Genomic DNA, 10,902 nt, shown 5'->3' on the forward strand with positions numbered 1-10,902 from the left:
AAGGTGCACTGGGTAGAAATGGAAGCCCCCAAAGATGTCAAATGTTGTTGTTTTTTTTTTTTTGTTTTTTTCAATTATGATCTACAAATCTTTTGTTTTCACTGTACATTTGTAGGTTAAATGAATGATGTCATTACAAAGTACAGTTGGTGACACAAAAAACAAGCCCTCATATTGGTCTTTAGATGGAAAAATAAGAGTTATGTCTATTAGAAGACGCGGAGGAAGAAGCGAAACCTCAAAAAAATGTATAAATAAATAAGGGTCCTAAAAGGGTTAAAGTAGTTGTCCAGCCTTACAAAACGAATGCATAACCTCATGATAGATCATCAGTATTCGATTGCCAGGGGTCTTATTCCCCTGTTTGGAGGGACAGCGGCAGTCATGCTAGTGCGTTAGCCTTTTTTGGTATTTAACATAATTATTGCCATAATATCAGTTGGTATCACCAGGTGCTTCAGTGTTTTTCCAGTCCAGTAAATAAGGAAACACTGCAATTAGAGATGAGCGAACTTACAGTAAATTCGATTCGTCACAAACTTCTCGGCTCGGCAGTTGATGACTTTTCCTGCATAAATTAGTTCAGCTTTCAGGTGCTCCCGTGGGCTGGAAAAGGTGGATACAGTCCTAGGAGACTCTTTCCTAGGACTGTATCCACCTTTTCCAGCCCACCGGAGCACCTGAAAGCTGAACTAATTTATGCAGGAAAAGTCATCAACTGCCGAGCCGAGAAGTTCGTGACGAATCAAATTTACTGTAAGTTCGCTCATTTCTAACTGCAATACCTTGTGCCTCCGCTGAGCGGAAGTAAATAATGAAGAGGCCTTAGTGCTCACATAACACATTCAAATAGCTTACTGGTGGTGCTGCTGGGAGTCACTCTCACAAACCTGATATTGTTGGACTGTGCTTGAGGGCAGGCCATCAGTGTTGTAAGGCTTTATGACTTGTTTAATGTTGTGACCATTGTAATATCATCAGTCCCCCCATGTATAAAGCTCGCGCATACCACATTCAGTCCCAACCTATCATGAACCACTCTCTACATCTGTTACTTGCCAGAACAAGAAGTCCCATTCTTTACTGCCATTGCTTTTCGACCCAATTTCATCACCCTCATCTCTTCTGCATTATTATTGCCATCAACCTCTATTAGTAAAATTTGTGTTCAGCAATCAATAGTATGGTAGATCAATACTGTTTGTGTTGTACTTTAAACATATACAAAAGAATATGATAAATGCATCTATAGGCTTCCCATTACCCAACAGCGTTTTGGCTGCCTTCGAGCCGTTTTCCTTTTCCCTTTTTTTTCTGTTCTTTGTGTGTGTGTGTGTGTGTGTGTGTGTGTATATATATATATATATATATATACATATATATATATATATATATATATATATATATATATATATATATATATATATATATATATATATATAAATATATTATTTATATTACATTTTTTAACATGGAATCCTATAGTACACCCAGGGCCGTTTGAAGGAATTTGGGGGCCCCAAGCAAAATGGACATGGAGGGCCGCCCCCCCCCCCCCCCCTTTGATGTTCACGCACGTCACGCTCTAGGGCCGGCGTCAAGACATAGTAACACCGGCCCTTGAATTCTGGGAGCACAACGTGAGCGAACATTGATACGATGCACATTAGGTGCAGCAGAGTTCCCCCCACATTAGGTGCAGCATAGCTCTCCCCACATTAGGTTGCCAGTGTTCCCCCTTAGTAGGCAGGCAGTGTTCCCCCTTAGTAGGCAGGCAGTGTTCCCCCCCACATTAGGCAGGCAGTGTTCCCCCCCACATTAGGTGCAGCAGTGTTTCCAGTCCATAATCCTGCCACACACTGTACCCTGAATATAATACTGCCACACACTGTACCAACTAAATATAATACTGCCACACACTGTACCCTGAATATAATACTGCCACACACTGTACCCTGAATATAATACTGCCCCACACTGTACCCTAAATAAAATACTGCCCCACACTGTACCCTGAATATAATACTGCTATACACTTAACCCACTAAATATAATCCTGCCACACACTGTACCCTGAACATAATACTGCCACACACTGTACCCTGAATATAAAACTGCTATACACTGTACCCTGAATATAATACTGCTACACACTGTACCCACTAAATATAATCCTTCCCCACATCCACCCCCTGCACCTCTCATGACCCCCATAACATCTGCATGCACCTCTCATGACCCCCATAACACCCCCTGCACCTCTTATCACCCCCATAACACCCCCCTGCATCTCTTATCACCCCCATAACACCCCCCCTGCATCTCTTATCACCCCCATAACACCCCCTGCACCTCTTATCACCCCCATAACACCCCCCTGCATCTCTTATCACCCCCATAACACCCCCTGCACCTCTTATCACCCCCATAACACCCCCCTGCATCTCTTATCACCCCCATTACACCCCCCTGCATCTCTTATCACCCCCATAACACCCCCCTGCACCTCTCATCACCCCCATTACACCCCCCCCCTGCATCTCTTATCACCCCCATAACACCCCCCTGCACCTCTCATCACCCCCATTACACCCCCCCCCTGCATCTCTTATCACCCCCATAACACCCCCCTGCACCTCTTATCACCCCCATAACACCCCCCTGCATCTCTTATCACCCCCATTACACCCCCCTGCATCTCTTATCACCCCCATAACACCCCCCTGCACCTCTCATCACCCCCATTACACCCCCCCCCTGCATCTCTTATCACCCCCATAACACCCCCTGCACCTCTCATCACCCCCATTACACCCCCCTGCATCTCTTATCACCCCAATAACACCCCCCTGCACCTCTTATCACCCCCATAACACCCCCCTGCATCTCTTATCACCCCCATAACACCCCCCCCCCCACACACACACACACACACACACACACACACCTCTCATCACCAATGTAGTCCCCTAACCACCATACAATCCCCCCCCCCCCCCCCCCCCGGCCAGTTTACTTACCCTGCCGCGGATCATTGCAGCGGCGTGAGTCTTCTGCTGCTCCTGTCACTGCATGAGGAGGATGCTGGAGGTTCGCGTAGGGACGTAAGCAGGGACAGGTCAGGTGATCGGAGTGGACGTGCGTGCCTGCGCGGGGCACGTGACGTCTCTACTCCCATCAGCCCCTGACCTGTCTGGTGCTGGCCCTATGCTTTGTTTCTTAAGGGGCCCGCGCCCTACAAAGGTAATTTAATTGAAATGTGCGGGCCCCCCGAAGTGCCCCGTCGCTACTGGATGTGCACCGGCTCTGCTCGGGGCCCCCAGCCAGCTCGGGGCCCCAAGCAATTGCTTGGTTTGCCGGTCCGGTAGCGACGGGCCTGAGTACACCACAAATTCAGTGTAAATTTACCCTAAGACATAGGAATCTCTCTCTTTGGTGTTATCATGTCTTCAATCTAGGCAGATCTGTTGCCATTATTAGCAGAATAATGTCTTAATCCATACAGCACTGGTTCTTAAGGATTTAGTAGATAATGCTAAAATAGCATATGGACTGAGGGCGGAGGGGTTTAAAGAGAAGCTGATACCGATACAGACTCATAATGACCAGGATGCTTGTGAATTGCTGGGTCTCATTTATCCACATTTCATGCTTGGATTTAATACATTGTTAGTGTAGATCAGTGTTCCTCTAACCTGTGGGCTCTCCAGTTTTTGCACTACTTTAGCTCCCATCGTGCTTTGACCGCTTTCAGCTGACAGGGCATGGTGGGAGTTGTAATTTTGCAAGGTCTGAAGAGCCACAGGTTAGGAAACACTAGTGTAAAGGTTTCTTTTGCATAAATAAATGGTATCATACATGTGTTAGTGTAAAAACTTTTAATAGTCTTTTCCTATACCTTCCTTTGTTATAACACAGCTGGAAGAGAAGGCACGACACGAAGCTGAAGCCAGAGAACGGGAAGTCTGTCAACTAATAGAAGAGCAGAGGCAAAGGGAGGATGAGGAGAGGTTGAAACAGGAATTTCAGCGACACCATGAGTGTCAGGCATTTAAGAAAAAGAAAAAGGAACGATCTAATAAGGACAGTCACAAGGTAGATCGACACATACATAACCATCTTCCCACTAAAGAAGCCACCACAGAGGTACTTCCCAATGGGACCCTAGAGCAGGAAGCAGTATCCGTTCCACTACCTGCAAGGCAGTGTCACAAAACCCAGCCCAGTCCGTTGCTGGAGGCTGTGAATGAGCTATCTAACACCACAAATGGCAGAGACTTGAAGTCCTACACCGCCAAAGAGGTGAAGGCAAAACAGCAAGAACAGCTCTCCCTCCTCCTCGACCTGGTCCAACAAAAAGAAAACCATGTCAAGCAGAAGCCGAAATCACAAGTCGCAAAGCTCAGCCCGGAGCAGGTCAAAAAATCTGAGGCGTCCAAAATGGCAGAACTCCAACCAAAGCCGAAGAACCAAAACGAAGCCAAAGTCCGAGCGGTGGAAATCGCACCTTTGGTTGAGCAGAAGAAAGAAGAGAAAAAGGCTGGCAATGGTAACAACAAGAAACAACTAAATTATATTAAGGAGGAAAAGCCACCAGCACCTTGTGAGGTCCCTGTCATTGGGGAGCAACAAAACAACAAGCCGCTCATTACAGCCGAGTCCCCGCAGCCAAAGGGCAAAAGCAAGAGGAATAAGAAGAAGAAAGGAGAAAAAGTGAATAATTCTATCGGTAAGAAGTCAGTGACAAGTTGGAGGTTCACATAGGTGTTGCTTTTTGCCACAAACTGCAGCACATTTGTCTGGTGTGGTTTTCAGCTCAGTTCTATTAAAGTGAATGGAGTTGTAATACCACAGATAACCTGCAAACAGATGTGGTGCTGTTTTGGAAAGAAATTAATCTGTTTTTCATTTGCTGCATAACATCTTTTAAAGTTTTTTTTTTTTTTCCATCACTTTATTATTGATGACCTATCCTCAAAATGGATAGTGGGGGTCCAGCACTGGGCACCTCTGCTTATCAATTGTGTTCTGTAGTTGAATGGGAGATAAAGCCCCAGTAACGCAACCTACTGCACCATGTACACAGCTTTGTGCGCGTCGATTGTCAGTGTGCCAGGTGACAACCGGAAGTGATGAGACATTGATGGCCTGCCCTTATCATTAAAGTCTTGGAAAACCCCATTTAATTTTGCTCTTCTCTTTACTTAGCCTGAGTAACTTATAACTTAGAGATTTTCTTTCCAGGGTATGAAATCCTTTGACCATAGACGACATCCACTTGTTGTTTGCTGTATACACTTTAGATCAGTGTACCCTAACCAAGGAGGATATAATCCTTCCTTGTAATTTGTTATAGAGATGTAGCAGAGCTAAGTTTGTCAGAGACAACAGTAAAAAATATGGTACATCTAGTAGAGCAGTGTTCCCCAACCTGTGGCTCAGCAGCTGTTGCAAAACTACAACTCCCAGCATGCCCGGACAACTGAAGGCTCTTCCCCGCATGCACATACAGGCAAAAAAAGCTGGTGCCCTTCTTTGTATTCAAACCATGTTAGGACATTCTGTCAGAATTTCCCAACCAGGGTGCCTCCAGCTGTTGCATAACTACAACTCCCAGCATGCCCTGACAGCAAAAGACTGGGAGTTTTGCAGCAACTGGAGACACCCTGGTTGAGAAACACCGCCTCAGATTAGTAGATCGTCTTCACTGTGTAAAAAAATAAAAAAGCCAGTGTGGACTATTGTTTGCAAATTTTTCACTGGATATTAATAAAAATGATTAGTTAATTGTGACTTTTATCATATCAAACAACACTGTAGTAATTAGTTATTCAGGGAGATGGCTAAATCTTTAAGGATATACACACCAGCTATAGTTAAGATTTTCCTTAAAATGTACTGTACAGCTCTCGTGAGATGTCTGTTTTAGTAAATTTCTGTTACTTACTAAATAAGAAATCTTCAGCTTCTTTTCTTAAGAAATCTGCATTGTGCTATTACTTCCTTATTCCTCCTGGAAATGTATAAATAAGTTGGCAACTAGGTGTGCATCCCCCTTGATTGTGAGGTGGAATCTGCATAGTCTGATGTTGTCTGCATTCATTGACAGCTAAGTTAGGCTTAACACGCCAGAATTTACATGTGGAATTCCGCACAGAGATTCCGCAGTAGCAGAATCCCATTGATTTCAATAGGATTCTGCTGCTCTGCGCGCACAGCAGAATTTCCGTGCTGGAAACATCTGCCACAGAAATTCAAATTCCGGTGGCTGCAGAAAGAATATACATGTCCATTCTTTCTGTGGACTCTACACAGAATGCATTGCAGTCTATGAAACGGCACGTCCCCGAGCACACTCTATGTGGAAGTCCATGTGAACATAGCCTTACCAGTCAATGGTGTGCCCCTACACTGTCGGTATCTATTCAGAGCTGAACGTGATCTTACGGAACCCTATTGATGCATGAAACCCAATTGTCATTCTGTCTATACATTTCCAGATGGATGAACAGAGGAACAGCACAAGGAATTGTTTTCCAAGATTTACCATACTTCTAATTGAATTGTATGCAAGTATTTACTCTAGCAGACAAATCAGGAGCCGATAGGTCCTCTTTAAAGGGGTACTCCACTGCTCTCCGTTTGGAACAAACAGTTCCGAACGCTGGAGCCGGCGCTGGGAGCTCGTGACGTCATAGCCCCGCCCCTTCAATGCAAGTCTATGGGAGGGGGCGTGACGACCGTCATGCCCCCTCCCATAGACTTGCATTGTGGGGGCGTGATGTCATGAGGAGGCAGGGCGTGATGTTGTGAGGAGGCGGGGCTGTGACATCATGAGCTGCAAGCTCCAATGTTTGGAACAGGTTTGTTCCAAAAGCTGAGCAGCGGAGTACCCCTTTAAGTCAGCGTCTTTTGTTTAGTTCGTACTATTTTTGCACAGATGTGTTGGGATCTTGTGGACCTCATCTAGCCATAACAGGATTATCCTCTGATGCTCTACTGGAAATGCCATAAAATTAACCTTTTACCATTATGTGCAGAATCGTTATAATAGGGGGCGATGAAGAATGTAAATTCTGCAGCCTAAAACCCTATAAAATACTCAATATTGCAATTCCTCGTGTGTTCAGAGCTGTTCATTCACCTAAATAACATAAGCTGTGTATATCGCTTGCTACATTTCTTCTGTTCTTTGTAGAAGCCGTTGAATTAATTGAAATGTCACTTATGTTTTCTCTTCCAGATGACGTATTTCTTCCTAAAGACATTGATCTTGACAGTGTTGAATTGGATGAGACTGAAAGAGAAGTGGAATATTTTAAAAGGTGAGGAACATTTGTTACTTCTGGATACCTCATATGTCAGGTTAAAGGAATATTCCCATCTGGACATTTATGGCATATCCACTGGAAATGTCATAACTGTCTGATACATATCCCATCTGACCTGCATTTATCTTAAATCGAGGCATGCAGATGGTCACGCAATCCAGATTTCAGGATGCCATAGCCAATAAGTCCTCATTCAATGCAAGTGAATAAGGTTTCTGTAAGGGTGCTTTCACACGATGTTTGTAGTGTACGGTTGCTGGATCCGGTTAGGAGGGGCGAAAACTGGCCGCTCCCGTATCCCAGCCGGATCCTGCCCGTACCCCATTCATTTCATTGAGCCGACCGGAGTCAAACGCTGACTCCGGTTGTCTCATTTTTCCCAGTATACAGTTTTCTGACCGGACCTAGAACCGTGGTATACAACTGTTTTAGGTCCGGTCAAAAAACTGTATACGGGACAAAAATGAGACAACCGGACTCAGCGTTTGACTCCGGTTGGCTTATTGAAATGAATGGGGTACGGGCAGGATACAGGAGCGGCTGGTTTTCACCCCTCCCAACCGGATCCATTAACCGTACACTACAAACGTAGTGTGAAAGCACCCTAACCCTGTTTTACATGCATTGGAAATTTTCTGTGTGGACATGTTGCTTATTCAGCATGGGAAATGATGGCGCGGAGGCTACAAGTGGATCCCAGGGCAGTACAAACTCTAAATCTGAAACCAGTGTCAGCATAACCTGTTACAGTCCTATTTCATCCTGTTGGACAGTCACTTTATTTAAAAAGGGATTAAGGGTGCGCCGTGTTTATTTTATTTTTTTTTTGTCCTCATTTCACGGTTTCCATTACAATACGTTTTGTTTAACTGTAGTGAACTATTCTATTGTGTACTCCGATTTTTTTTTATTTTTTTTTACCTTATGGTCTTTTTTTTGTAAGTCAATGGGAAATGTCATAAAATAGCATTAGTTTTCCTTAAAGGGGTGCTCCAGCGTTCTGAACATTTTGTTCAGAACGCTAGGAGCAGGAGCCTGTGATTGTGACGTCACGACCACGCCCCCTCCATCCATGTCTATGGGAGGGGGCGTGTCGGTAGACACCCCCTCCCATAGACATGAATGGAGGGGGCGTGGCCTTGATATCACGACCACTGCCGCAGGAACCTGGCGTTTGTTTAGAATGCCTGGTGCTGCAGGTGATTGCGCAGGACCCCTGTGATCAGACATCTTATCCCCTATCCTTCAGATAGGGGATAAGATGTCTAGCAGCGGAGTACCCCTTTAAGAAAAACAGAGATAGTGTGAACGCACCCTAACCTGTAGAGATACTCAGATGTATTTAGTATCTCAGGTGTAAATCCTTCACAGATTTTACGTGCAGTGTCAGTGTATTGCACAAACTTTCTGACAAGTTCTGTTCTTATGAACATATTTACTGCTTTTCTGATTCTCATGAGTTTACGAGCTGAGTTTATCTATTGTGCTTTTCTATTTATGTAGGTTCTGCTTAGACTCTGCCCGACAGACTAGACAGAGGCTGTCAATCAACTGGTCCAACTTCAGTCTGAAGAAGACTACCTATGCTGCACACTGACTGCGAAAAAGTTTAAAGGGGGAGGGGGTCACTCTGCAGGAACCGATGCCACTGGTGTATGCCCTGCTGTTCTGACCGCTTATCAGGCCCCGAGCCAGTGCTGCCTTGCCTTGTCCCCAGTGCTGTGTGGATCTGCACTGAACCCCCTCAAGCCCTGACAATTCTTGCTGATCTGAAAAGCGAATATGCCACTTTCTACCTGAATTTGTTAGCTTGTGTGCTTGTAGTCTGTGAGTGAGACTTTGGTTGTAGCAATACGCTCACTTCTAAATTGCCTTGGCATCAGACTTGAGACTGGTTCCTCGGGTTGAGTTGAGGCAATAGCTAGTTGCGTCATCCACGATGGCTCATGTCACTTCTGCAGTACGCTACGTTTTTGTCAAACGGACTACTGGCGATAAAGGAATGGACTTCATACCGCTCATGTAATCATCACTGCTCCGATCTCATGGGGAAATTCTCGTAAACGGACAAATGTCTCTCAGTTCACATACAATCTACTGTTGAAAAGAAGTGTACAAGATACGCTTATGTGTTTTTGGATTTTTTATTTTTTTCCTTCCCCAACTTGTAGCCGGCTTGTGTAAGAATACTTGCAGAATGAGGATGTTAACAGGAGAAGAAGAAAACAAGAAAAAAAATACTCACACTATCAATCTGTTATAGAGTGTATAATTGTATTAACACTGACGCCCAAGTGGCTACTTTTTTAACATATTGTTAAGTAATATTAAAATCATATCTTTCTTTTTGAAAGATGGAATACATTAGTATGGCAGAAGGATGGTCTGTTCCTGTGTCCTTCATTTCTACCTCATCAGTTTTTAACTTATTTTTCGGTAAACTATTGTGATGGACAGGGCTTTCAACTAACGGAGCAGGATGGAAGGGGATTGTCAACTAAGGAGCTATCTTGTTATGAAGGGGTTGTCAACTAAAGAGCAACTGGGATAGGAAAAATTTGTCAACTAAGGAGCTACCGTCACAAGATGAGAAGGGATTGTCAATTAAGGAGGTACCTGGAAGAGATAGGAAGGCGTTGTCAACTAATGAGCTACCTGCACAAGATGGGAAGGGGTCGTCAACTAAGGAGCTACCTGCAAGAGATAGGAAGGGATTGTCGACTAAGGAGCTACTGGGATGGAAAGGAGTTGTCATAAGGAGCTACTGGAATGGGAAAGGGTTGTCAGCTATGTAGATACCCAGATAGGAAGGGGTTGTCAAGTAAGGAGCTACTGGGATGGGAATGGGTTGTCAACTAAGCAGCTACCTGGAAGGGATGGGAAGGGGTTGTCAACTAAGCATCAAATTGGACATAATGTCACACCAAGCTCCAAAAATGGGCTGGACAAAATTATTGGCACCCTTTCAAAATTGTGGATAAATAAGATTGCTTCAAGCATGTGATACTCCTTTAAACTCAACTGGGGCAAGTAACAGGTGTGGGCAATATAAAAATCACACCTGAAAGCAGATAAAAAGGAGAGAAGTTCACTTAGTCTTTGCGTTGTGTGTCTGTGTGTGCCACACGAAGCTTGGACAACAGAAAGAGAAGAGAACTGTCTGAGAACTTGAGAACCAAAATTGTGGAAAAATATCAACAATCTCAAGGTTACAAGTCATCTCCAGAGATCTAGATTTGCCTTTGTCCACAGTGCGCAGCAATGTAAGAAGATTGCAACCCATGGCACTGTAGCTAATCTCCCTGGACGTGGACGGAAGAGAAAAATTGATAAAAGGTGTCAACGCAGGATAGTGCAGATGGTGGATAAGCAGCCCCAAACAAGTTCCAAAGATATTCAAGCTGTCCTAAAGGCTCAGGGAGCATCAGCGTCAGCGCGAACTATCAGTCAACATTTAAATGAAATGTAACTCTATGGCAGGAGACCCAGGAGGCCCCCACTGCTGACAGAGACAAAAGCAAGACTACATTTTGCCAAAATGAACTTGAGTAAGCCAAAATGCTTGTGGGAA

General features: G+C 44.5%; 1 protein-coding gene across 2 annotated transcripts in view; it reads left to right on the top strand.

The window, feature by feature from the left end:
* FAM193A (family with sequence similarity 193 member A) overlaps positions 1–9,707 on the top strand; it is a 140,017-nt gene extending 130,310 nt beyond the window's left edge. For both annotated transcript variants that reach the window (XM_056554981.1, XM_056554982.1), the window contains 3 exons: positions 3,919–4,729; positions 7,244–7,325; positions 8,835–9,707. In XM_056554981.1, coding sequence (XP_056410956.1) covers positions 3,919–4,729; positions 7,244–7,325; positions 8,835–8,928 — 987 coding nt within the window. In that variant the 3' untranslated portion in view covers positions 8,929–9,707. The remainder of the gene's footprint in view (positions 1–3,918; positions 4,730–7,243; positions 7,326–8,834) is intronic.
* Positions 9,708–10,902: the final 1,195 nt, after the last annotated feature.

This window comes from Hyla sarda, chromosome 1, assembly GCF_029499605.1.
Source record: "Hyla sarda isolate aHylSar1 chromosome 1, aHylSar1.hap1, whole genome shotgun sequence".
Taxonomy (NCBI): Eukaryota; Metazoa; Chordata; class Amphibia; order Anura; family Hylidae; genus Hyla; species Hyla sarda.